We start from the raw sequence: 27,824 nt of genomic DNA on the forward strand, positions 1-27,824 counted from the left end.
GTAAAACAAGTGTTTGACAGTTTTGACAAAAAAACTATTTTTTGAGAGCATATAAACGCGCTGGTTTGCTTATGCACTATTTCAATGATAATGTTGTCGACGAAACTTTCCTCTGTGGTTGAGTAATTAAAATGTCTAGGTTTCATGTGACACTAGTGGCAATTTGGTTTTTAGCTATTTCGTAGAACATCGAATAATTGAAGACCTTGTTTCGGTGGTTCAAACTCAGAGCAGTAAATCATGCCTTAGTATAAACAAAACGAGCTTGATTAGCACACAAAGCCACATTTGTCAATTTCACCTTGGTTAGTCCAACATTGGGGCCTAATTCGGGTAATATTTTTTGTAATTCGGGTTCGGGGTAGCTTACATCTCTGTTTCTACTACATAAATATGCACAAAAAGGATGGAAATCGAAATTCTTTGTCCTATAGTCCTGGTGAATTTACAAAAATAGAGCTATTAATAACAACAAGATCGAGTGCCCTAATGTATCTACTATCTACACCACACTCGTTAACCGGGCGTTGAACTTGCGCGAGTGGCAGCTTAATGTCAACAGATAAGATGAGCGGGTTGTTAATTGTCCGGATGTCACACGGCATTTCACGCTTATAATGTTTGCGAAAAAATGTCAACCCTATCTGCCTCTAAAACGCGTTCGCCTAAAGCCAAATATGGATTGCTAGCTGATACACATAAATTTCAACTAGAATGAGTTACAGGGAAACACACAATGGTTTATAACTTGGGTCACTAAAGAACTCAGACCTCAACGGCAGTGAAAAATATTTAATAAATCGTATGGAACATATTGTCAAACACGGTGTATTTATAGTATTTTTAATATTGAATATTCACGCTTACAGGCAATTTCTCACAGGTATGTGCTTGATTAGTTAGGAATCCACCTATATAAGTTCAAATATGGTTGTTTTCGTCTTTTTCGAAACTTATGTACGGATTTGTATAGGTTACGTGGCCCACGCTGCATAAAAGTTAGTTTGGTAACTTTTAATTTATATGGACTAAAGCGGCAAAAGACCAACAATTACCTTACACGCAAAGGTGAAAAACCACAGTCAACCAATTAAACATTTGTCGTAATGTTTCACCACAGCATCAAGTTTCACTTTTAGCGACAGCTTCCTATTCTATGTACCTTGCTTGCAAATGAGTCCCTTTCATTACGAATACTGTGTACAATGGTAGGGAAAAATCACAGACAGTAAATGCGACGGGACGAATAAAAATGAGACTAGTCAAGTGGCTTTCAACCACAACATTGAAAAGGTAGCAGTTTTTGCGTCTTATTTTCAAACCGCAAGCCGCTTAGTGTGTATTTTGGACATGGAAAAGTTGCGCAATATAAAAAGAATTTTTGCGTCAGGTATGTCCTAATTATAAAGGAGAATTGCGTCTCAAAAGTTTTTAAGAAATCTTACTCAAATAGAATCTTTAAAAAGCAATTGTCGGCTTAAAATGCCTACTATCAGAGGATTGATCTAGTGGAAATCATTATTATTTTGGGTTATAGCACACATATACTTAATGATGAAAATAACGGCACAAATAGACTTAAAAACGACATGCATTACTGTTCAAACGTTTCGTTAAATGCTCATGCTATTATCAGTGATATGAAGGGCCACATCAGTTACACCCGTTCATATCCACTTGAGTCACGTAAAAGTTGTTTCTTAATAACTTTTACCAAATATTTTATATAGTTTCTTAAATTATTTGTAGGTCACAAAAGTTACGACTCACTTTTCAGCAAAATAGTTAGGTCTGGCCGCCCATAGGTCTTCATTATATTCCCATTCGTTGATGTAAAGTCTTTCAGATGTTATACGACTGTGGTAAAATCCTGTCCATGTAAGATAGAGGCTACCTTCGAAATAGTTGTGTCTTTGGGCGACGTCCACTGCTCGGTGCAAAGTCTGAAGCGCCGACCTGCAGTAAGGAATAATTCTATTTATTTTGTTAAAATGAACAAAATTAGTAATTAGGATCAGCTCTGAAACGTTCACGCAGACCAGCGATCACGGCACATTCACAGTACGCCAGGTCTATTGAAGGCGTTCGACCGAAGCACTGTATATAATGCTGTATAATGCTGGCGCACTTTGATCTATCTGTTTAGGTTAATATGTGCTTTGGAAAGGCCTTATTTATGCGGACGTACTTCGATAAGTATAACAAACAAGATACGGTCATTATATTCTAAAACTGACGCAGTTGATATTTTATGCCAGACATTGTTTTCTAAAGATCGTAACGTTTAAAGGCCTTGGGTCCAATGGGTATACACTACCAAAACATATAAAAAGGCAAAACCAAAATAGGCTGGTTTAAATTACGCGCCACTTTTTGGTTGGGGTTCAGTGCAATTGCGTTAATCGAGGTTACAAACTGGAACCGTATTGTTTTCACTTTAAACAGCAAGTGTATAGAAGTCTAGACTTGGCACCACAGCCTGCAGGACCACCTATCTATCAACAATGGCCTCTTGGCTTTTGCTATTGTTTGTCCGTATATGGTTAATGTGCTGCAAGAGGGAAGTAACGGAGAACTTAAAACGCAATTTAGAAACCTACACACCTACTGACTTTCCTTAAAGCGGCCGTACACCAAAACAGACATTCATCACATACGAGGTATTATATGTTAAGACATGGAAATTATTGTGCAATCATGGGCGCAACTAGGGGGGCAGTTTCGTCGGCATGCCAGGTGCCTTTTCTATCGGCGTTATTGCGCATAACGGCTCTCGTACAGCGCCGAAAACACAGGTTCGTTCGCATCAAAGCTAAAAATAACTTTCAAATGACAGGACAAGGCGCCGGTACAGCAGTAAATCGCTTCATCGTGTATTGCGATGGTAAAAACGGAGTTTCTGCGATGTATTTATACAACAACCTGTAGCGGCCTCTCTCACTACCGTTATCGTGTGCTTTCATACTACAGCAAACCGGACAGATTGCCTTCTTTCTCTGACACTCGTCTTATGCGGCGTATTCGCTCATTGTGTTATTCTATTACGATGTACCTCGAATAAACACCTCGCTACAAACCTAAATAACCGCAACAACGATCTTTGTTCGAACTTGAAAACGTATTTACAAGTAAACACAGAAAAATAAAATGTTTATCGGCGTGGAACTTCAGCCAAAAATCTTTCAGCAACTTGTTTGTAATTTACGTCCACGTCTCTATGTAAAGCCATCATTGCAATTCCGCTAAGTCTTTTAGCACCACAACTATTTCGAAGGTAAGTCTTTAACCTTTTAAGGTCTGAAAAGGTTCTCTCCACTGAAGCAGTAGTGCAAGGTACTGTGAGGAAAATTTGTGAAAAGCAATGAATATTCGGGTAGGCTTCTTCCTTAGCATGGGGTAGAGTTTCATCAATCGATGTAGGCAAAGAAAAGAAGTTGGTGTTTTTCCATTTTAAAGCCCATCGGAAAATCTCTTGCGCTACAACGTCTGCTGAATGCAACAAATCTCTCTCGTACATGTCTATAATATCGCTAAAGTGACTCTTCGCGTCTCCTGGGCAAGTGATGTTAGATTTGTTAATATTAACAGGAATAAGATCTGATATTTTGGCCACTTTTTGAAAATGTAAATTGAATCTCCTGGATAATTCAGAAATGACAGATCCTATAAAAGGCTGGAATACATTTTCATAATAAAAACTCTCGACTTCTTCATCAGTGGGATTTGAACGGAGGTTTCTACACGATCGCAATATAAAATTTTCGTCAGCGATTTTACAAGCTTGTTTGTAAACGTCAAGGAACGTTTTTCTTGCATCTGTCAAAACATGTTCAAACATTCGTTTGATATCATGGACCATTTCACAAACAGAGAGAAGATCGTTGGTTGTCTTTTGTAGTTTTTGTGAAAGCATTAGCATAGCTTCTGACACAAATTTAATAATCACTGCAGATACAATGAAGTCAAAAGATTTTACCCTGTAGCTTAATAGTGCGGCTTTATCAGAGGTGTTAGTGTCACGGTCGTCCTCCAACAAGTGCAAACACTGTAAAATTGCAGGAAAAAGCTCTACAAAACGAACCACAGCGTCATGTCTTTCAACCCATCTGACCGTGCAAAGAGCAACTAGAGTGGTCTTGTTGTAATTGGGAAAAATTATACTATCACAATGGACTTTGTGACTTACAAGTGTTACTTTTTCACGGCATTCGAAGCAGTACAATCCAAGGGCGAATCCCAGTTTTTTTAGATTATTAGTGAAAAAGCGCGTCGGACCATTCGACCAATCTATGATACGCACTTAGCAATACAATCGTTTTTGGGAAAGTCGTATTGGTAGTTTGTTGCCTGCCCCCTCAATTTTCCGCTAGTTGCGCCACTGTGTGCAATGTTACAGTTTGAAAAGAGTTATGTGCATAAACAAAGGCTGGCATATGCCACGTCGCAAATTTATGCACATTAGACAATAGACGAGATTTGAATACGACAGAACGTATATGTTAAGATATTGACATAAACACCATTGAATGTCTGGCCACCTTTCCTTAAGGCTAGATATTCACAACTTGCATGTTTTGCATTGTATATTATAGCAGAAAATTTTAAGGCTTGATACTCAAAAACTACTTGCGTGTCTTGTAATGCATATTATAGCAGACCGGTACAATGTAGTGTAGCATTCGTGATACATTGTTGACAGTCTCAACAAGATTTACCCAATAACCGAGCGTTCAACTTTCTAGATCTGCAGATTATATGCCCGCCAAACACACGTTATTACGTAAAGTCGGCACCGTCAATCTACATTCTAAGCCAAGCATTTCCCTGTTGAACGCTAGGCTTAACGAATATGCTTATTAGGGATGCCATTCATACAGCCTGAACGCAAAAGTATAGCTTATAAAAGGACCACTAAAGCTAGCTATTAAGTTTGTAATGATGGTATATTGTAATCTACATTATAATTTTGATTTATTCAATAGAAATTGGCCCCATATATAATCATACACTGCCCATGTTGGCTATTAAAGTTATGTAATGACGGTATATAGCATATTGTAATCTGCATTATAATTTTGATTTATTGATCAAAAATTTGCCTCACATATCATCATACTGGCTGTGCTGTTATTATAGTCTTGATGAGTTACCTCTATAACCCTAGATGATTAAATAAATTTCGACATGGGCCGAGAAGCATGGTGTAAAGAATATTTGGAAGTCATTTCCTCAACACATAATGTATACAGTAATGCGATATAGCTAATGATTACACAGCCGTATTTTCGCACGGGAAAAGGTGTGTCTGATATGATCGCTGTACTTACCACATGGCTTGCACCGAGACGGGTTTAAAGATATGCTTGCGTTCGTGACAAATCACCTTGAATCCTCTGTAACAAAACAGAACGGGTGTTTAGATTGAAGCTTAGGGATTTTGAGGTCTGGCATTTAACAGTTCATTTTCTTGGAAGCTTAGTCCTGCTTCTAGGTATAGTAGGGGCTAAAATCGTTAATCAGCTGTCTGGACATGTGTTGACTGGTTTGTGACGTAAACATATAGGGGCTGTTGCATTTTGAAACTTTGTGTTGTGATGACATATTCATTGGCAATAATAACTGTGCAAAATATCGTATTATAATATTTTTTTAATACCGCGTACCAGTGGCAAAAGTTTGAAAAAGGGGCATTGTGTTTGAAATGGAAAACATAGTCCATTAACCCTCCTAAAAATATCGTAACTATTAGTTTAAAACGCTGATTTGTGGTTCAAAAAGTGTGCATTTAAACTGTTATTTTAAGGGAAAAACATAGACCCTTGTGTCTGCTAAAAAAGTTATCACTATAAACAAGTGGGTTTAAAACATTTAAACGCCATATCGCACCAAAACTGTGCGTTTTAATCTTTCAATTGGGGGAAGGGCATGGCCCCTTGGCCTTAGCTACAGCAATGTCGTGTACTTTAATTGTAGCACTTTATACAATTCCGCCACAAAGCATATAGTGTTAAAAGTTTCAACGTTTTGCTCCTAAAAAGTATTTTACCTATCCTTCTAATTCGCTTTAAGCAACAAAACACACAAACGTAGTATGCTCATGTAGCGGTAAATATAAAACAAATTCTCAACTGACCCGTCGCCATCTAGTCGTATGCTTGTGTCGCACCATATGGGCAGTACAAGTCCAATCGTACATGTAGTGCTTTCACGTGTGGCAAAATCGCACCCCACAATGATGCTCTCGTCCGTGTCTTGCCGTCCTGGATTACTTATGATAACCAGGTAACGTCTGTGGTTCTCTTTCCAACTCTCCAAGCGCACAGCCTTAAAACATATGTAAAGTTTATAGCTAGTGTTAAAGCATAGTTTCATTGAGCAAAAACGGTATGTGTGACAAAAAAAAAACAGTCGAGTTCGGAAGGACCAAAGAAAAATAGAAATATGAATAAGCATACCAACTTGAAAAGAGCAAAAAAACTAAAAACGTAGACTATATGCAATTAAACAGTCGGCGATATCTGCAAAAAACGGTGTTCACTTCAAAGCAAAACGAAATATAGACCAGTTTACCAACTTTAAACAGAACAAAAACTTAGAAAATTATAGTTTTATGCAACACAAACAGTTTACTTTGGTGATTTGACAAAGACTAAGACTAGAGTTCAGGAAATACAAAATAGGGTCAGCTCACCAACTTAATGTTATCATGGGGCCGGAGATGATGAAAAATAGCTCGCAGATGAATTTGAAGTTCACCTGCAAGAAAAAGAATTTCGGAATAAATTTCAAAACATGATATGTTCCAATCAACAACCAGGCAATTTAAGTCGGTCGCATAGCTTATTGAACATGTACTGATTTATGATGCTATATGCCGTTCATAGTGGTAAAAAGCACTTTAGACTACAAAGATGTAAATATTTAAGTTTGCAGCATGTACTAAGCAACGAACCAACTTTGGTCAATTTTTAAAGTAATTTTTAAAAAATATTTTGAAAAATCACAGCTTTGGACATAATGTTTTAAATTAAACTACATAAACTTAAGTTATTGGGTAGGTATAACCGTGAAATAGTAACGCCTAAAAACACATCGTTCAGTTAAAAAATATCCTTGTCAGTGATCGAGCACCAATATATGCGACAGGAATCGAAAGGTATACACCGCTTTTAATCCCTGGTCAAGCATGCGTCCTAAATCCTATAACACCAAAGATAATCCAGAGCATCCGATAAACAAACATGTCCAGTCTTGTCCTGGATTACTTGCGCGAAGGCAAAAATTGGGCAAAGGTATCCCAAAAATGCTCGGCCTTTTGCCTCGGGTCAGCCAGCAGGTCACGGTCTATCGATGGCCTAACCGCGACGTGTTTATGGCATTACGCCGCCGACGCCAGTTTTTACAGCTCAGAGGGACCTAAATTTTTAAAAATGCCTGGTTAAACGGCCTACAGGAAACTGAGAACCAAATGCCTGGGATTTTTGACCAGTTCGGTGATGGAAATTTACAGCTATTTAGTTGACACGGTCTAGTTCTCAAAAGCAATTTGGGCTTTTTGTGCCACAATTTCCTATTGTATCCCACATCAAATAGTTTTTGGAGTTCAGGATTGTTCGAAAACAAAAACAAAAGCGCTTTACTCCATGGTTTCCAAAATACGGGTTTGTTTAGAAACCCAAACAATATGCAACAAAGCATTTGAACCATAAACAACCTTTAAGCCATTTAACTATCAAGCAAAATACACCCAAAGACGTCATATTTTGCTGGTAAATATTTGCATACGAGTCCACTCTCCACGCAGGGTCACAAAACGTCTAAAAGCGTTATGCCGCTGTTTACCAAGTGCAGTCAATCTTATGTTTGCTATAGTCTCATCTACGAGTCTTTATACGCAGATCGGGCTAGCTTATGTCAAATAGAGACGGGCGTCGTCTTTAAGCATCACAAAAGCTATGACCAGTTTGTGGAATTCTATGGAAGTGGAAAAAATCAACCGAGCAACCGCTAAGAAAGATGAAGGGTTGGTAAATACACTGCTGACGCACGCACCACGCTAAACAGCTTAGAAGTAAACTTGTATATATCAATGTGGTTACATAACAATGGCTCCATATATCAAGTTTAAAACACATAAACTGCTGTAGAAGTGCGAAATTTCTTGTATAGGAAGCAAAAATACTTGTATAGGTCTTTTTGTATAGGAATGTTTTAACCAAACAGTCACAAATCTAACTTTTTACAGTTTAAAAGACAAAGTAAACTGGGTTGTCAACAAAAAGTTGCAGATAAACAAACGAATTTGAAAAATGGCTCACATCGCATAGACATCACAATGCCCTTTGTTCTCAAGAACTAATTTATTGTTTATTGTTACTTCACAGGTTATTGTTATCTAAAACCAGGCGAAAGTAGCCTTATTTTGTGTGCTATCAATCTTTCAAAGTTGTTTACACACAACAAAGCAGTTTTTGATAGTTGATTAGCAAGCCTTCCTGTGGCGAAGCTTAAGAAACCAACGTCGCAAAGACCACAATAACACTGTAGTAACGACGCAAAGGACAACAAAACACACCCCTTGCCAGTAAACATCAAAAACGTTGTCAGGAAATGCACGTTTGTCGGACAAACTGCCAGTCAAATAGTAACGTAAATCAACGTACGGCCGCCAAGCACAACGTATTGTACCTCACATGTCATTATATGTGTGTCAATAGTTATTTCATGTCTTGTGTTGCTAGGTTAGCTTTTCCTATGTTTGACAAAGCAACCATTGCTTATAAGCAGGGTTGCTATGGGCTAAACCCTAAAATAAGGACAGCATAAAAATTGAATTTCATGCGAAACAAAACAAACTTTTTTGAACAAATCTTTGCATTTACGAGCCATAACATATCACATGCCAGATTTTGACGTGAACCACCCCTGACCTTTCTTTTATGATGTCACAAATTCATGTCTTGATATACGCAAGACGCCAAAGGAAAAAGATGGAAGTTTTATAATTGTCAAAAATAAGACTATGAGGACTCAGTCAAAAACAAGGACATTTCTTAGAAATAAAGACAGTAATTTTTCCAAGACATTTTGCCCTTAAAAATAAGGAGGAAATCTTAGAAACAAGGATGGTATGGCAACCCATGCTTATAAGAATTGCAGGAGCGAGTGTAGCATAGATATATTACTGAAAACACGGTGCAGTAACCTCAGTCGGTAAGGTTCAAAATTAGAAAGACCGCAAAATTACATGAATTATTAACAATTTCGGGTGCCGTTGCCACACACGTGATCAGACGGTCACGCACGAATGGGCACATTGCAAATCATTGCTAACCCTTATTTGGGCATACAGAACGTCTTTTGTTTACAGGTAGCGGCAACAACGAAGCCCTGATTGATAATAAACAACGACAGAAGTGGACAATGCACTGCGGCTTGAAGTATGTCAAGCAGCGGCTACCGAAGGCATTTCGATGGCATGATTAACCTATTAAGAATGAATCGGATTGCATGCGTGACTCACAATACAGCGAGGCTGCCAACGCATGCAAATAGGAATTTGAAGTGATAGGATCGGACAAAATTGAATGGACTTCGATTGCGGTTCAGTTATAGTATTGGTAAGGGTGGTCACTATGTTAATATGTTTTGATATGAGAAAAAGGGTAATGCATTGGACAATGCTAATAGAATGCAAATACAAATTGTAGATAGGCCAATATGTGATATGTGTTTACAAGAACATGCAAAGTAATAAATCTATCGCTATAAACTCTTAACTCCGATACGATAGAAAACCAGCATAATATGATAGAAACAGTTGAACAAACAACACCCTACAGGCTACGTTAAAATTGAATACACAATACAATTAAAAAATCACCTTCATCAGAAAACGATATGCAAACGCCATTAAAAGGGGCGATAATTAACAAAGTGACCCGTGTGTATATGGAAGCGGCACCCATCAACAAACGTTAAACCGTGCAAAAAGCTTGCACCGTTTATGGCGTGAAAGCAGTAAATCGGATTTACAGCAGTCAAGCTTCGCAAGGTCGCCGAAGTGGTTTAATAGCTTTACGAGCGCTTAGCAGTTCAGCTTGTAAATGCAGGTGTTCGATCGAACTGGAAGAAAGGGATTACCTTTGTGACGTCATAAACTCCACTGCTTACGTCACAAGCGTAAATGGACGTGAAACCTATGGTGGTTAATTATTGAAAAGCAGATTGCCCGTTGTTCAACTATTCGCTCAGCACGCTATTAGCAGGTTTAGCCAATTTATTTTTACACCGTTTGGGCCAAATACCAATTCCAAAAGGTCATTCAAACGCACAAATGCCAACAATAAACAAAAAACTACCAGCAACTATTAAAAAAACTACTTTTTCAACTGAAAAAACTTACCCTATGGTCACGTAATGTACATTTCTACAACATACACCATTACAACATAAACAGATTGGCTCATTTTTGTTGCAGTGCTTTAAAATACCTTGAGGTAATTTGAACTGACTGTCGTGTTTCCGTAACATCGTGCGTTGGGCCAGATCGTGCCTGCTAGCACGCTGAGCCCATGATGATGCAGAAGACAGAGTGGAGACCGTGGTTCCTGTGGACAAGGCGTCCAAATGCCGAGATACAGTGACCGGCTGGCGGATATATGAGCCTGATGATGGTACATTGGGCATGGTGGCAACCACACATGAACACATTTGTGCCTGCTGGGCTCAGTGCCCTAGTATCTCCAATGGGTTTCAGATACAGCTAGCTTTTGACTGCACAGAGCGATATCACTTGCGCTGAACGTTTACCTATAGCCTTACATGCTTTTGTAACGGTGATACTGCGCCTGTGTGGAAAAAGTAAACGGTCAACACGGTGGTTTTGCGTGTGGGAAACTCAAAAGAGAAAAGCGCACGACAAAAAGCACTGGCCGGCCTCAGCTGTTCCGGAAATAGTTTCTTGCACAAATGGTTGGTAAATTCCAACGACTGCATCAGTTTCAATGAGCTTATTAAGCACAAACGCACGTCCGTGCCAATTATATCCAAATCACTGAGTAATTTATGCAACAGATTTCTTTCAGTAAACTCTTAATGGGTAAAGGCTTTTTCGTCAAACGGAAGTAGGATAGAGCCTTAATGGAAGAATCAATGATTACGAAAGTTGATTACGTGTGCATGACTCATCTGCTGCGCAACAATAGAATTGATGCATCGAGCTTAGTGACGAAACAAAAACAACAAAATCTCAATGAATACAATGTCACACATGTGCAAATTTCAGGGACACATCGCATCGACTGTTATAACACACTTATATGAACAGAAGCATGTTTTCTATTACAATCTTTACTCAAGGTCAACTCGTCACTAGCTGCAATGATGATACCTTATAGGTCGAAACAATGTACACTGCCTGCAGCTTACAAATCTTTCCTCATACTTTTGAGCTTATAACCCCATAAAAACAGGACAGGCATGTTTTCCATAACAATCTTTCCTTACGGCCAATGTCTTGATACCAGCTGCACTGATGAGACCTTATATACATAAGCTTACAAATCTTTCCTTGTTTTCGAGTTTAATCCATAACATTTAAAAGCCTGTTTTCTTAATTGGTACGGAGCTACGCTGGCATTATAAACCATCTGATAAAGGGCCTAATCCAAACGCATGTGTACCTAACCAATCCTTGTGTGTTAGCCTTACATCTGTCAGCTCAGAACTGTCAAACCTTCCAGCGTGCGCGGTGGCCTATACTGGCACGCACGGGCCTTCTCAGAAGAGTCTCACACACTGTAGCCTGCGCATATCGATTGGCCTCGCACACAAATCGGTCAGCGCGAATCTCTGCCAAATAAGGAGTGCGCTATTCACTGTTAGATACGTTGGTTGCAGTAGCACGCAGGCGGACAATAAGCACGTTGCGCTAATTGAGAGGCTAACGTTAGAACGGCTTGCTATGAGCTACGTAACGCGCCATAAGAAGAAGCAGAACCTGTTGACGCGTTACGCAATAAAAACCATTTGCACGTACCACGCATTTGCAAGAGGCACATGTGTTGTTAAAATCCACATTGAACCTGTCATCAGGGTTGTATTCTTGTCTGACAGAACAGTGGGACCAGCCGGTGCTTTTTTGCTCGGTCAGGCCATAAAAAGATTACGCCACACGTACGGTATTGTAAATAAAGAAACGATATTGGTTTTATTTTATCTTTTCCAAAAAACAGTGTTAGACAAAACGCAGTTGAAAGAAATGACCCATTATAATATCATCATTCATGAAGCTTTCAGAATTTGTGAATCACACCTATCAACACGTGGCTAAAAAGTAACTGAACCCGTAAAGAGGTCAAACGAAAACATGCGAGTTCTTTTAAGGTGAAAAACAACGCGTTTATAAGGTAAACGAGTCAGCATTGCGAATGGGCAACCTGTAAGCGCCTTTAAACCTAACTTGGGCACAGTGAATTGCCAGATCACCGCACACCGCAAAACGGCTGGGGGCAACGAAGACGTGACGTGCTTCACAAATTTGCACGATTTTTGTCTAACAGTCACGTGTGGGAACCAATGACAACGGAACTTACAACTAAGTCATTACGAATGACCACTTCCGGCTTGAGGGGAAAAGGTTACTTCGTTGACTAACTGCAAAATAAACGCCTTAAGGATCTGAATAAAGCTGTCTTGCGCCCTTATAATACATTCTCATCGAATTTCACAATCTGTAGCCTTTCATATCACCCCATTGGCGACAGGTTTATTAAGCCCGTTATCGAACCCCAATATTCGCTATCTCTTTGCGGGGATATAGGTAAATATCAGGCGCCCACTAAAATCTAACAATCTAGCGCTTTGTCATATACTGGAACGGGACAGTGAGAAAAGTATACGGCAGGCGCGCCCTGTTTCAAAGTCGAAAACCTGTCTTTAACGTGTCTGTGTGAAGTGGTGTGCAACCAGGCAAGGCTGTGTTGCAGTGAAACTTTAGCGAACACGATTTGACTGCAAGCTAAAGTATGCAGGACAATTCAAACAGTTGGCTTGGCAGAGCGATCCTAGGTGTTTTAAAGCGCAAACCATTAATATTGTTCGGTCAAAATTTTACTTTAAAAACCATGTAACTGCAATAATTAACATATTTTGGACAGTTTTACCTGAGGCTTGTACTAATTTGGTGACTGGTTCAACATTTAGATAACAACATAATATTGGATAAACCGTTACTCAAAGATATCTCTAAATGCTTCATGCTAAATTTCAGTTTGAAAATCATGTAAGAAACATAATTGCCATGTTCACATAGGTACATGTAACGCCAATACCCATTTGAAACCAGGTTCTACTTTTTTCCCTTAGATATACTGTTAGTAATTGTATCTCTCGATGCTAATGAACTAATTTCAGAAAAAACTGCACCAGAACGATAAACCATCTTACATTGGCTGTTAGCTTTCACTGTGCCTGCCTTAACGCACCTCACGCTAAACAACATATAACGTCCTTCAGATAATACTAATCCCACCCAACTAGTCTCTTTCGCCATTACGAGCACCCCTGTACTGAAACAACAGCATCCGCAACGAATTAAAAGCCCCGTTGAGTGCAGTAACAGTTCATTAGCAGTGGTGTACAGGGCTGAGACAAAGCAAACTGGCACATGCGGGCTCTCGACAAGCGCTGACGGGCTACTGAGCCGATTTAAACCGTCGACAGTGAAGTACCATCGCTACTGCACTTGGCTTGCGCTCCAGGGCGAAAGAGAAAGCGTGTTACGTCACACGCGTGTCGGGTGATTGCGATTGTTGATCTCATGGCTGCCACTGTGTTTGTCAAACAAAGCAACAGTGAAGAGGGTGCATTGCTCTGTTGGAAAACCTACTAGCGGACATGCAGATAGAACAGTGGCGGAATATTGACTGATCAGATTAAACGTGCATTTATTTGGGGATTCTATAAATAATAGGTATAAAAAATGCCTAAAATGCCGTCAGCATTTTTACGCGTTTAAATAGTAGATTGCGTATTTTCGAATTTTTAAGAAGCCTTTTATATGTGCGGCATCGATGACCGAATAAAGATTACGTATATACTCTGTTGCTTTGGCGACAACGGTTTGATATTATAAGGCGTTGTGATAAAGATATTTATACTCTCGCATATGTGTCATTCATTTTGTCGTATTTAGAACTCTTCAGGCCTTAAAACCGCCTGAAACAACCCCATGAACAACCCATATGCATAACTTAGTCGAAAGTTCAAATGCTTTCAAAATTCATTGTAACCAGACTTTTAACATCCTTATCCAAACTAAATTGGGTAATACAGTATAAACCAAAACAAACAAGTTCTCGCCAATAAATACGTGTCTACGTACACAATCAACCAATAATCCCGATTCAATACAAAGGATCTACCATATAGGGAGGACAATCATAGCCAACGAGGCAATGTCGTTATCTGTAAGACGTCTTATTGACACACCAAGTGTGCTGAGAGTGAATCGAAAACGCTCGTCTGGCTGAGTAGAGCGGGAAGGGTTGCGCGGGTTTATACAAGACTTCGGTTGTTTTTGTTCCGAAGCGATTAAGTGCAAAACGGGATAGTCGGAAAAGGGTAGGAGTGTTTTATTGACCCTGAGAAGAAGCTACATTGGCAAGGCTGTAGCTGAAGGCCGGTTCATCAAACAGCCATGTTCACTTTTATGTTGGGTATAGTCAAGCACTTAATAGGCTACAACGCTAAGACCAAGTGCTCATATCAAGCCGATGCTTACAGCCCGTTGTTTTCCCACCGGATTTAAGCAGCGTTTAGGCTTTATCCTTAGCCGTCATACTTTGAAAATGCCATAAGTCAACGTAATATCAAACTCAGCCCGTGCCTTCGACCTCTGACGTCAGGATACGCGTCAGTGCGCACCGCACCACGCAGTGATTCAGGCTGGCGCTAAATATACGCGCCTCACATGGCTGCATGCGTGGGAAGGATAATACACAAAGACCTACTTGCAAAACACGCGTGCTGCAAAATCCAATGCAGTTGCGCCATTGATAAAATATAACGCCTCGTAAAATATATTGTGCAACGTCACGCATCATTGGCGCAACGTCACGAGTTATGACGGGGAAAACCCTTAAAGTTTTGTTTCCTGTGCGACCAACGACGTATTTTACCCCGAAAAGGCAATCAGGGGCATCGAATTGCATTTGGTAACCCCGGAATGACGCGTTTAATATCAAATGATGACGCGCGTCGTTCCACGAAAGGCCAACTCTCTAGAAACCTTACACAAGATTCGCACTCCATTGACTTCTTAGATGCTTCATTTACCCTACTGCTAAAACCAAATCTATACACTATTCAATGTATATATGGAAAGGTGCTGTTTTAACGTAAGTCGACTATTTAAGGTTTGGGTAGGCCAATTTTTTTTAGTCGACACAATCATAAATTTGAAGTCATGCAACCCTTCGTGTAAAAAATAAACTCATAACTGGGATGGGCCCTGAATCGTTGATGCAGACCAGCGATCACGACACACTCATATACATAACATAGTACACCAGGCCCATTAAAGGCGTTATACCGAATCAGCTGGTCACCAAGCATTCGCATTCTTCTACTTCTTTAAAACAAAGTCTACACCGTTACCAACAGTACGTGTGCTATTTGTACACATTACTTTTAAACTTTTAAGGTCTAGATTCAGTAACACCTTGAACATATTTGGCTCAAATGAAGCAAGACCGTAAAATTACACCTTAGTGACCAGTTATTACTAGAAAAGCAACCTACCATACCACGAACTACGAACCACAAAGGTATGCTAAGCAACTGCGCGGTTCTATGCTATTCCCCAGGGCTTAGGCTTCGCGACAACGTTGGAAACAACGAACCAAACAGATGGAACGTGGTTCCCGTATATGGCTCTGAAAACAAGGGTTCGATTTCGCAAGATACCAATAGTTACTGAAGTAGAGATCATAGCAAAATTGATCTGCATTACCGATTGGGCTTAAACTCAATAAAAAGTGCAAAAAACAATGGTTGGCTGTTCGCCGACCAGAATAGGTACACCAAAAACTCAACGCATGTTCACACCATGTTTCATAACAAACGCATTGTATAAGTTTCGCTTAAACCGCCCTATTAGTCTAAATTTAAAACATGTTGTAAAGGGTAAAACACGAGACAGGGTCATTATTTTTTAGTAGCACGTAGCATTTTACTTAAACAAGCGAGATTAGCAATTCTAAATAAATTTCCAAAAAACACAAGTTTTGCCCAAAGCCAGAGCTATTCAGTTGGGTCGGTTAAATTGCAATTCATGATCTGACTTAAATTTAGTACAGCAAAAAAACAAGTCGCGCACCACCGTAAAAGTTCCGGCGAACCACAGGTTGTGAACCACTGGTCTAATAGCGATACTTCAAAAAAAAACGGTTGACTGAAAACCGAACCTGTTGATCAACAGACTTGGGCCACTTTCTTGCTACAGTTACACAAGCACAAATGGTAATATTATATTCAGTCATAACGACGGGTGCTAGAGTCACGAAATGAGACATGAACGTCGAGACGTTGCCACGCAACCAGTAATTAGCCTTCCATCAACATTTGCGTGACTTATATTTATTTAATTAAACTGCATACCGCCTGGACAACGAAACTGAAAATTAAGGCTACAGAAAGTCAAGGCAACTGTTGGTATGATCGCCAAGGCCCTACGCAACAGCAACATGGCAAAGTAAAGAACTGAAACGTATAGTTTAATGCGAAACATAACGGCCCAAATAGGCGTAAAAAAGCGAAATGATTTATTATTATATCACTGATAATGGCATGAGCATTTGCCAAAACGTTTGATTAATAAAGCACAGTGGCGTAGCCAGGGAGGGGCCAAAGCTCCCAAATTTTCAAAGTTGTACATTGATAAACTTAAATTTAGTGTAGTTTCGTCTCTCAACTGTCAAAGGAATATATAAATTACCAAAAATGATTTTTGTCACCAAGTTGTATGCCGAAATCCATGCTATTTATGCAGACATGGAATAAATCAATAAAGCGTTTGGCTGTCCCGTCGAACCACGTACAGTTTGTCAAGTCACGTTTTTGGTAAAAGCATGCCGAGCGTTAGCAAAAAGTTGTATTAGACATCAAATTATTTGGCCCCTCTCAAACTTTTTGGCTGCCTACGCCATTGATAAAGCATGTCGCTTTTTACGGCTGTTTGGGCCGTCATTTTCTCATTAAACTTATGAACAGATCCGTGTACTGTTTCAGAAACATATTGAATTTAAAATTTATATTTTTTTTTTCTAAACATTTCTTCACAGTTTCCTATTTACAATAGGTTCTGTCCATAACGCATTAAATTGACATTAAACTTTTTGGCAAACATTTATACTGTGTGCTTTGTCCCTAAGACGTCGTTGAAAGTTAGTTTAATTTTAGAGCCAGACACCTGAGTATTGACACTGTCGATTTTGAGACGAACGCAGTCTAACTCTAAACAATACAACAGGTAACCTGTCAAGAAGCAGGGATAGTTCAGGAAAACCACAACCACAAACGGTTTGCCTTTCGTCTCGCCAAAACGCCTAACGAATATATAACTAGACATATATGCAACCTACTAAGGCAGGATTCCCAACCTTTTTCGACGAATTTCTTCCTTAACAAAATACTATATAGTCGATCCTAAGGCATACAAAGATCATTTACAATTGGGTATTTTATCAACTTCACAGGTTATATTTCCAGAGCTTAAGTGTCTATTTTCAAACCACCTGTAAAAATTAAAGTAAATTCCTCCCCTTAAGTTTCAAAATTCCTCCCCGGTTGGGAACTACTGTACTAATGCCAAAGACTAAACAAAAAAGCGCCTGTTTTGTTTTCAAAAAATATCTGAAAATTGCAATCAAGCACTGATTTAACGTCTAAAACTTTTTAGTGTTGATTCAAAGGCAACCAAAACATATTGAAAGAACAACAAAACCCGTTGGTGCAAATTGAGTTGTATTCGGTCTGTCGCTTGTCAATAGCGTAAGCCGCGTTCAAACAAAATGTGAACAGAAACAATAGCATCCGTTTCCTGTGGTCCGTTGGATTACTCGCAGTATGTGTATAAATAACACATGAACTTGATGACCCTGTACATTTAAGAAAAAAATCGCCGGTACTCTGAGCCTGGCAACAGGTACTTAAGTGACATGCTTTCTTTTTTCAATACAGTCAACGAGACAAAAAGAACGGAAATTTTCGACCAAAATTGCCTCATCTTGGCATAAAACCATATGCAGTGTGGGAAACTGTCATTTTGGGGCACAAAGGCAGCCAGAAAAAACTGAAAGTGTCTTTTGATACGGGTGTTGGTATTTGTTGGAAATACAAATTCAAACTTAGTAGTAGCATTTGTGGAAACATTAACGATGAAACGCATGCAATTTTGGCTACCTCGTGAATTTTTAATACAGCCTTCCACTTTGCTTTGGTCCATTAGAGTCAAGCGAGCATGAAGATACAGGCGAAAGTGCAGGGGCCAAAGCATTAGTTGACATGCATTTTTTTAACGATGATCTAAATTTTAACGAAAAACTATACGTCGCCTGTAACATCATTGTTAACTGATTAAGCCTATCGGTTAGTGTTTATGTGAAAAAAATTCGACCATTTTAATACACCGCCTTTAAAATATGATTGAATGCCTTTCAAATCCGTTTAGGAGCTAAAAGTGTTTTTTTGAAAAAAAAAATTTATTCTTTAAATTTTGTTTAATTAACAACCGAAAACTTTGCATTAGTAAAGAACAGCCTTCCCAAACAAACAGTCAAGGTTGTTAACCTAGTTCAAACCTCAGAAAGTGTCACTTTTTTTGCCGAACACAAGCCTTTAGTTGTTAAGCCTCAAATATCATGACACGAAGTCCATAAATTTGACCCCTCTGCCTGCGTCTGAGCTTTTTCCAATCACAATAGCAAAATACAAACGAACACTGACCTCCAAACTTCTTGACAATCTGCAGGTTGTCAGTAGCGAGACTTGTCTGTCTGGGGAGGATCAACGCAGCTCCTTTTACCGCAAAGAAATTCTCACTTACACTCCTGCAAATGTATTTGCAAAAGGAGCATTGTCGAAAAATGTTACTGTTGGTTATGGAAAAAAGGCTAAAAGCATAGGTCAGTGGTGGCATTCAGTCGATAATGTTTTGAAAATAACTTAAGTTTTTGCGTTTTAGCATCTTAAGTTTCTGTAAAAGACTTGATGATCACTTTTCCAAGTTGCTAGAAGTTTCAAACTATGAATGCTTATAAATGGAACCATCATGGCATGGGTACAATTAACATGCAGTGATGATTAAATTTGCACAAAAAGTACACAAAAACACACGTGAAACACTCAAAAACTACGTGTCTAAAGAGAAGTTACGTTGTCCATAACGAAATACAGTTAACCTCAGTTAATGCCGACCGGTTCGGACCAAAAAAAGGTCCGGATGAGGCAAAGATCCGAATTAACCGATTTTGATTGTTTAAAGCCTCACCACATAACAAATCAAGCCTTACCACATACCGAGATTTACTGTATTTCGAAAGTAAATGGCACACGCGCACCACCTAGCGGTAAATTGATGTTGCGCGCGATTGGTGACGATTCGGCGACACAGAAAAGTAAACAACAAAACAAGGCGCTGCAAACGAGGCACTGGACGTAGCAGGAAGTAAGGGCGGTAAAAACTGCGCTGCTTGCGTTGTGACATGAGCCATCCCTAACCTGACGTTTATAACCATACAATGCATTGTGTCCCTTTCTTACCAGAAATTACTGAAAGACTAAAACCTTAACGGTTACATGTAGCTATGAATTAAATATTAATGTAGAGGCATTTGGTTGGAATGAAATCTTGTAAAAATGAATTAAAATTGACATGTGTTTCCTTTTTTCAATAGTGGTGCCACTGACAGCACAGTTGACATTACAGTGCCCCAATTTGATGTGTATTATTAACTCTTGGCTGTTTAGTAAACTGCATTGTATGATATGACACATAAGGCCTCGGTAATTTTTGTCTTACCCCTGTCTGACTAATCTCTTGGACTTAGCTGGGGAGTCTATGCAAGGCACAACATCACCCTTTTCCGCTTTTTCATCATCTTCAAGTTCATCCTGCAAGTTAAAACATTTTTAAAGTCTTCACAATGATCAACAGTTCAAATGCAAATATGTTTTGTATAAATGATAAATACAATTTTTATTGTTCACGTCAATAGTTTCAAAACAAGTTATATATGCTATACACAGCTATTTTGGGCACAAAAATGTGGTTTCAAAACACTGTAAAGGGTTGTTTGTGTGTGTGTTAGCTCTATCACACACATCAATTCATCATGAGTACTTTGCTCATGTGAATACACGGAAGAAAAAGTGAACCACCTCTTCCTGTTTGATGCCATGCATTGAATTTCTAGTAAAAGTGAGCTAAGCAGCTTTTAATAAATTGCAGGGTGAAATCTCCAAACATCGATACACAATAGGTACACAAGACAGTGACTTAAATTGTAGCTTTAGTAAAAACCAAATTGCCAGCGATGTAGAATAAAACGTATTCATTTTATTAAACAGACAAAACCAATTGTCATCATGAGTGAAAATATATTTTGGTTTTAATACACAATAGTTACGTACTATAGTTAAAAATAGGTAATTTTTTATTGCTACCATAAAAGGGTAATATTGTTGTCATAAGGGTTATACAAAATCTGTCAACAGCTGTAAATTTCCCAACCGAAATTGAATTACATCAAATGATTTTGGATGGCCAAGCCTTTAATCTAGTAGCTACATCCAACTAACACACTTAAACAAAATGACATAGCTTACAGTAATAGATGAAGAATCTGATTCAGACACTGAGGGGCTTCGTTGAACTGTTACCAATGCCATTGTTGTTACAGCAATTGTAGGCTGACCACAGCAAAATAAAGTTGACTCACTGCACAAGGGCAGGATTCAAAATGCTAGCAGCATACAAATAAAATTTCTACCAATTATATAAACCTGGAAGTTAAAATTTTTGTTATCAAAAGTTGTAAACTCTAGGCATAATTTGTCAACAAAAAAGGTATATATAAGACATTTTTTTGCAATCCTACAAAGTGTGGACTAATGCTTTTGTGTTCCTTATTTCTTTGTAAACGTTTGCTATAATGCAAAGATGTGATTTTTTTCAGTTTGCAAATAACAACCAAATTCGTTTTAACAAACATTTAAGCCACTGTTAAGAATTAAACTTCAAAAACTAAATGAAAAGTTGTAGTGAAAAATCAGTTCAAAACCGAACTGATATTTTTACACATGAAATTTAAATAAAGTTTGACAGTGACTTTTACCAGAAATATAATCTTTGCAGAGTATGTTTTGTATTTGGTCTACTAGTAGATACCTAAACACCATTACAGCTTATCGCATTTGTACTACCTTTGAAAATCGAGAACACAACGTTAACAAACGAAACAATACAAAAAATATCAAAGCAGTTTCCTAAAATGCAAATTCGTAAATCAGGACAAAAAACAAATAGCCACCTATTAAATGTCGATTATCGCAGCACAATTTAGACCTCTAAACTAAATTAGTATCAAAATTGAAACTGAACAACAACCTTAATCTGCAGCTTGTACGAAAAAATGCCCAAAACGTGCAGACACGCAACATCACAACATTTTGTTCAACCAAAACATAATTTTTCTTTTACCAGTCCATGTTCTGCTAATTTACGGTCCCATAGCGGCCCTTAGCGGTTAAATGCATTTATGTTGTGAGTTTTTTTAATTAATCAATACGTTTTCTATAAATAATAAATATTTTACTCAAAACTGTTAAATTAGCTGTATATTTTGCCAAAAGAATTTTATGTTTGATCTAATAAAGTTTAAACAAATAATGGTTGAAAATAAACTTTCGGTAAATGAAAAATATTTACCCAAGAATAAAAATATCCTTGATCCCAAAACTCATGTCTCTGCATTTGCGAAATGGGATCCAGATAATGTCCTTTTTGTGAGTACGCCGAAGTGGGTGTACGAGTTTTGCGAAAATGAAGGTAAGATACAAATACAGGTAAAATACGACAGCGCAATATGCCGCAGTATGAAGTTAGATAATACCTGTACACAAATATCAGCTTTTTAGGCCCATGCTGCTCACACAAGCTTCGATGAAGACAGATACAGCAGACAACTTGAGCATAGAATCACCAGACATGTATTCTTGTTGCAGTTGAATATTGCATTCCCGGCGACGGGATGTCAAAAGGTGTTTGAAGTCGACGATGAAAAGAAATTGAGGCCTTTCTACGATCGCCGTATGGCTCAAGAAGTGTCGGCGGAAAGTCTTGGAGACGAATGGAAGGTACGTTTTGTTTTCGCTCAAACACTTTTCGTACACATGTTTGCCACCGATGCAGCTAAACAATGCTGTCTTGGTCTTTTCCAAATGTGTTAAATCAAAACTATGGTTAATTAACAGATATCTTTCTGTAGATAGTCTGTCAGTCACCATATGACAACAAAATATCCACTTGGTATAGTAATTTTTAATAAAAATTGTAGTGTGTGTTTGTCAAAAGTCAAAACTCTGTAATGATTGCAGGGGCACAACTGCAATAATTGTAAATACTTAAAATGTCATTCATTTAAAACTGATTTTAGTGTTTGGCAATAGGTTTTCCAAAGGTAATTCATGCCACAGGAGTAGAATAAGGGCTCACAGTCCAAATAGTTTTAACAATAAAATGATGTGGTCCTGTTAACAATAACAGCCCAGCCATAATGCAATCAAACATGTCAAAAAACAAGTTTAATTAAAAGTTGAAACAATATATTTGCCTGTGTTTATTGTTGTATTGATGATATGCTTTAGTCATACATTTCAGAATTGTATAGCTTTACCCTATTCAATTTTTAAGGATTTTTTATGGGCCTGAAATAAGAGACTTATCGTAAATGTACTAACATTTACAATTCATTGTTCATACATTTTATAAATGATTTTTGCACAGGGCTACATTGTTCGCATTACCGGGGGCAATGACAAGCAGGGTTTTCCAATGAAACAGGGAGTTCTTACAGCTGGCAGAGTCAGACTTTTGCTAAGCAAGGTTGGTTTCTGCTCATTTTTTAGACTTCATCAATATTTGAGAGTTTTTTCTTAACATTATCAAACAACAAATATTGGTTGCCTTGGTAATAAATTTCTGTTAATGGATTAGAAGATATCAGCAAATGCAAAAAAAAGTTACAAGATGAAAAACTAATGATTTATCAGTGAATTGTTATTTAGGGTCACTCTTGCTACAGGCCTCGCAGAACAGGAGAGCGTAAGCGAAAATCTGTGCGCGGTTGCATTGTTGATGCATTTCTTAGTGTTTTGAATCTTGTCATTGTCAAGCGAGGTATGTAACATGCTTTAAAATCATTGCTTAGTTGTGTTTCTACTATTTCAACCTTTATTTATGAACAGGTGAAAAGGAAATCCCAGGCCTTACTGATACAACTGTCCCCAAACGACTGGGACCAAAACGGGCAAGCAAAATTCGCAAGCTCTTCATGTTAACCAAAGAAGATGATGTCAGGCGATATGTCATCCGAAGGCCCCTACCAGCAAAGGATGGTCAGTAAATTTAAATGTTTTGTTGTGTGGTGGCATGGCATATGATGGATAGCTAAATTCTGAACACCAGTGATTGGTATCAAAGCACTAGATAGTATCTGATGCACATTTGTTTTAACATTAAAATTCAGTGAAGTGTTTTGAAAAATTGTAACCATTGTTTTTGTGTCTTTTACTTTTAGGCAAGCCAGCAAAGTCCAAAGCCCCCAAGATTCAGCGACTTGTCACACCACTGACCCTGCAGAGAAAGAGACACAGAATGGCGATCAAGCGCAACCGCTCGGAGCAGGCAAAGAAATCGGAAGCTGAATACAAGAAATTGCTCGCTAAGAAACTAAAGGTATGTTACTGTTATGATTCAAATCTACAGTAAACCTTTGTTAATCAGGATTCGATTAATTTGGACAAAACTTCAGGTACAAATGATTCGTAATGTGGTAAGGTTTTAACTAATTGCCATCGGTTAATCTAAATCTTCCAGACAATTTTTTGGTCCCAATAGGTCTGGATTAACTGATGTTTAATGAATGATCCCACAAGAACTGTTCCTATTTGTGTAATTTGTACATCAAAATAACAAGTTAAAATTGTGTTGATACTACAGTGATCAAGCATGTTTTATCTGCACATGTTTGCCACCGATGCAGCTAAACAATGCTGTCTTGGTCTTTTCCAAATGTGCTAAATCAAAACATGGTTAATTAGCAGATATCTTTCCATATAGATCTTCTGCCAGTCCCCATCTAACAACTGAATGCTCTCTTAAAGTTGTGCTCTTAAATGGACCTTGTGATTTTATTTAAACTTGTCTAATTGTCCAAATATCGCTTGTAACTTATCTAATGCATTTCTGTCAACAGGAGCAAAAGGAGAAACGTCTACAGGCACACAAGAAGAGGCGTCTGTCCAGTTTGCGAGCATCACAATCGCATTCCGTTACTTCCCAGTGATCGCAATGCTGCTATTGATTAATACAGATATCACACTGGAAGTTGTTCTTTTGTAACTGTGTCAGACGTTTTTTATGGTTACTGAACCATAAAAAGATTTCCTGTGATTTTTGGGGTTAACATGTCGCAAATGAAGGTGCAATAATGGTAGGGAATGAGCAAAGACGAGGAGTCAAAGTGCGTTAAAGTGGCATTTAACGGCATCATTTATAAATTGTGTAACATACAGCCTACCAAAGTGTGGATTGGGATTTTTGGCTAAAGCAAAACGCAACGCTGCCGCTTTCCATAGAACCTATTTACCGTCGCGAAGAGGCGTTCAGTCATGGTGGCATGCAATAGCTAGGTTTTAAGCGTAAGAAAAACTTGCCACTACAATCGACGCTTATGATATAGGTTGCAAAGTTTCTATCTACCTGTGCACTGAAAATGAGAGCAATTGTATTTACCAGCGGGTTTCAGGTTTTTTTAAGAGACGAAATGTCGTTACAGATATCGGATTAAAAGTTCATACAAAGTGAAACTGCTGTAGCATAGCAACAGTCTTGCGTATTTTACTGGAGGCGGCACCTTCGACGGAATATAGGCAGTGGTGGGATTCAAATTTTTTGTCAGCTGGTTCTACCACAAAAGTCATTTTTTTCAGCCGGTTCTGTTACAAAACTCCATTTGACAGTAACCAGTAATGCTAACCGGTTCGCTGATCTCATAAAATTTCGTGAGACGGTTCTATAGAACCGGTGCGAGCCGGCTGAATCCCAACACTGAATATAGGCTACTTGGCCACGATGAAAAAGTTTGGACAACTAAGAAACTGTCAGGCATAGACGTAATGTAGACGGTCGTTTTTGCTGTACTGTGCTTTTTCAAAATATATATAAACTTAAATTGGCAATGTATTTTTAACTGTGGAAAGCATGATGTCGTATACATAGCGGTTTAATCTTATTCCGTACGTATTGTTTCCCCTCTTGTCTTTATTTTTGTGACGTAATGGCGCGATTGCTAGTAGGTGTTGTGTAGTATTAAAGTTATAATACCTGCTTAATGATACCAATACGCTACCGGCTACGCTAAAGATTAAATTTATAATTGTTATAACTTTTAAGACCCTGGCTTACTTAAAACGTGCACCGTTTTGTTTCCAGAAATTGGGAATCAAGAGTTCATATTCTGGTCAATTTCAATGAAATTGCCGGTTAGCCAAAGTAGCACAATGAAGCCGTTGGAAAACGTACATATCAAAAATACTTCTAATGGAAGACCAAGAGAGCAGCTGAATCTACCAATTCATGGAGCAAGGAAAAAGTTTATAGAGGAGATAAGTAAGGTTGATTCGGCAATTGTTATTGGAGAAACTGCAAGTGGCAAAACGACACAAATTCCTCAGTTTATTTTGGAAGAGGGCATTTGTAAGGGTGGAATAATAGGATGTACACAACCTAGAAGGGTTGCTGCCATAACTATTGCCCAAAGGGTGTCAAAAGAACATGGTTCTGAATTGGGCACAGACATTGGTTATTGTGTTCGATTCGAAGACTGTACATCTTCAAGCACTAAAATAAAATACATGACTGATGGAATGCTTCTACGAGAAGCCATTGGGGACAAGCTCCTTACAAAATATTCTTGTATTATCCTTGATGAGGCTCATGAACGGACAATACAAACTGATGTGCTGTTTGGCATTGTAAAACAAGCACAAAAGCAGCGCAATAAGAGTCACAATAAGTTGAAGTTGATTGTAATGTCTGCAACAATGGATGTGGACCACTTTTCGACATATTTTAACAAAGCACCTGTTCTTTATATTGAGGGAAGGTTGCATGCAATTAAGCTAAAGTACACCACTGAACCTCATAAGGACTACTACGGCACTGCCCTAAGCACTATTTTCCAATTGCACAAAACGGAACCAGAACAAGACGATATTTTGGTGTTTTTGACTGGACAAGAGGAGATTGAATCTTTAAGTCAAACTATTAAAGAAATTAGCACAACAATGTCAACTAGCCTTCCTAAACTATATATCTGCCCATTGTTTGCTACTTTACCCCATTACCAACAGCTTAAAGCATTTAAACAAACACCAAAGGGCCATCGGAAAGTTGTACTGGCAACAAATATTGCCGAAACGTCTGTGACAATCAAAGGCATAAAGTTTGTGATTGATCCGGGCAGAGTAAAAGCAAAAACATTTCACCCATCAAGTGGCCTTGATGTTTTGGCACGACAATGGATTTCACAGGCCCAAGCATGGCAAAGAGCAGGCAGAGCAGGGCGGGAAAGACCTGGAGTTGTTTATCGTCTGTACACAGAAGATGAGTTTGACAGGCTCAGACAAAATGCAATTCCTGAAATACAAAGATCAAATGTCAGTAACATAATCCTTCAGTTGATGGCAATTGGTATAGACGATGTTCAAAATTTTGACTTCATTGACCCGCCCAAAGAAAAAGCAATAAATGTTGCCTTTCAAGAGCTTCAAATACTTGGTGCAATCAAAGAGAAAGAAACTGGTGGCTACATGCTGTCAGAATTGGGTAAAAAGCTTGCCATTTTTCCTTTAGAACCAAAGTTAGCAAAAGCTTTGGTGGCATCGGTTGATCACCATTGTGTGGAAGAGATGATAAGCTTAATAGCAATGCTGTCTGTTGAAAGTGTATTGTACACACCTCAGGCAAAGAGGTCTGAGGCATGTGCTGCAAGAAGAAAATTCACTGCAAGCGAAGGTGACTTTGCAATGCTGTTGAACATTTACAGAGGTTTTAAGCAAAACAAAGGCAGCAAATCCTGGTGTTTTGAAAATTACATCAATTTGCGAAACATGAATACTGTCATGGACATCCGTAAGCAGTTAAGAGACTTATGCTTAAAGGCTAAAATTGTGGTAACCTCAAGTCACAGGGACATAACTGCTTTGCGGAGAAGCGCTGCAGCTGGTTTGTTTATTAATGCTGCTGAATTGCACCCTGATGGCTCTTATCGTGCAATAGACTCCAACCAAACTGTCTACATTCATCCCTCCTCCTGTTTATTTCAATCTAAACCAGCGTATGTTGTTTTTCGTGAACTGGTACATACTACCAAATGCTATATGCGCGATTTGTGTGTCGTTGACCCAGATTGGCTATATGAAAGTGCTCATGATTATTTCCAGAAGAAATTAAAAGGTCACAAATAGTGTACATTGAG

General features: G+C 38.6%; 3 protein-coding genes across 4 annotated transcripts in view; 2 read left to right on the forward strand and 1 right to left on the reverse strand.

The window, feature by feature from the left end:
* Window positions 1-21,086, reverse strand: part of LOC145237976 (uncharacterized) — a 31,440-nt gene extending 10,354 nt beyond the window's left edge. Inside the window, exons 1-7 of one of the 2 annotated variants that reach the window (XM_080100991.1) lie at window positions 20,890-21,086; window positions 20,084-20,175; window positions 19,009-19,112; window positions 6,692-6,756; window positions 6,134-6,324; window positions 5,328-5,393; window positions 1,771-1,956 (exon numbers count right to left, since the gene is read on the reverse strand). In XM_080100991.1, coding sequence (XP_079957117.1) covers window positions 1,771-1,956; window positions 5,328-5,393; window positions 6,134-6,324; window positions 6,692-6,756; window positions 19,009-19,112; window positions 20,084-20,175; window positions 20,890-20,952 — 767 coding nt within the window. In that variant the 5' untranslated portion in view covers window positions 20,953-21,086. Of the gene's footprint in view, window positions 1-1,770; window positions 1,957-5,327; window positions 5,394-6,133; window positions 6,325-6,691; window positions 6,757-10,493; window positions 10,865-19,008; window positions 19,113-20,083; window positions 20,176-20,889 lie in introns of those variants that run through there. The other variant, XM_080100992.1, reaches the window with a different exon arrangement.
* A 940-nt stretch (window positions 21,087-22,026) lies between these two features.
* LOC145239696 (small ribosomal subunit protein eS6-like) lies at window positions 22,027-24,670 on the forward strand. Its single transcript, XM_080103080.1, has 7 exons — window positions 22,027-22,111; window positions 22,288-22,419; window positions 23,069-23,167; window positions 23,350-23,461; window positions 23,530-23,679; window positions 23,862-24,019; window positions 24,540-24,670. The coding sequence occupies exons 1-7, from the start codon at window positions 22,106-22,108 to the stop codon at window positions 24,627-24,629; spliced, it is 747 nt and encodes a 248-aa protein (XP_079959206.1). The 5' UTR covers window positions 22,027-22,105; the 3' UTR covers window positions 24,630-24,670.
* Window positions 24,671-24,745: 75 nt separating this feature from the next.
* LOC145239693 (ATP-dependent RNA helicase DHX33-like) lies at window positions 24,746-27,817 on the forward strand. The gene has a single exon (XM_080103077.1). It carries the CDS (start codon window positions 25,816-25,818, stop codon window positions 27,811-27,813), a length of 1,998 nt encoding a protein of 665 aa, XP_079959203.1. The 5' UTR covers window positions 24,746-25,815; the 3' UTR covers window positions 27,814-27,817.
* The last annotated feature ends 7 nt before the right edge of the window (window positions 27,818-27,824 follow it).

The sequence above is a fragment of the Phallusia mammillata genome, chromosome 7 (assembly GCF_965637545.1).
Source record: "Phallusia mammillata chromosome 7, kaPhaMamm4.hap1.1, whole genome shotgun sequence".
Taxonomy (NCBI): Eukaryota; Metazoa; Chordata; class Ascidiacea; order Phlebobranchia; family Ascidiidae; genus Phallusia; species Phallusia mammillata.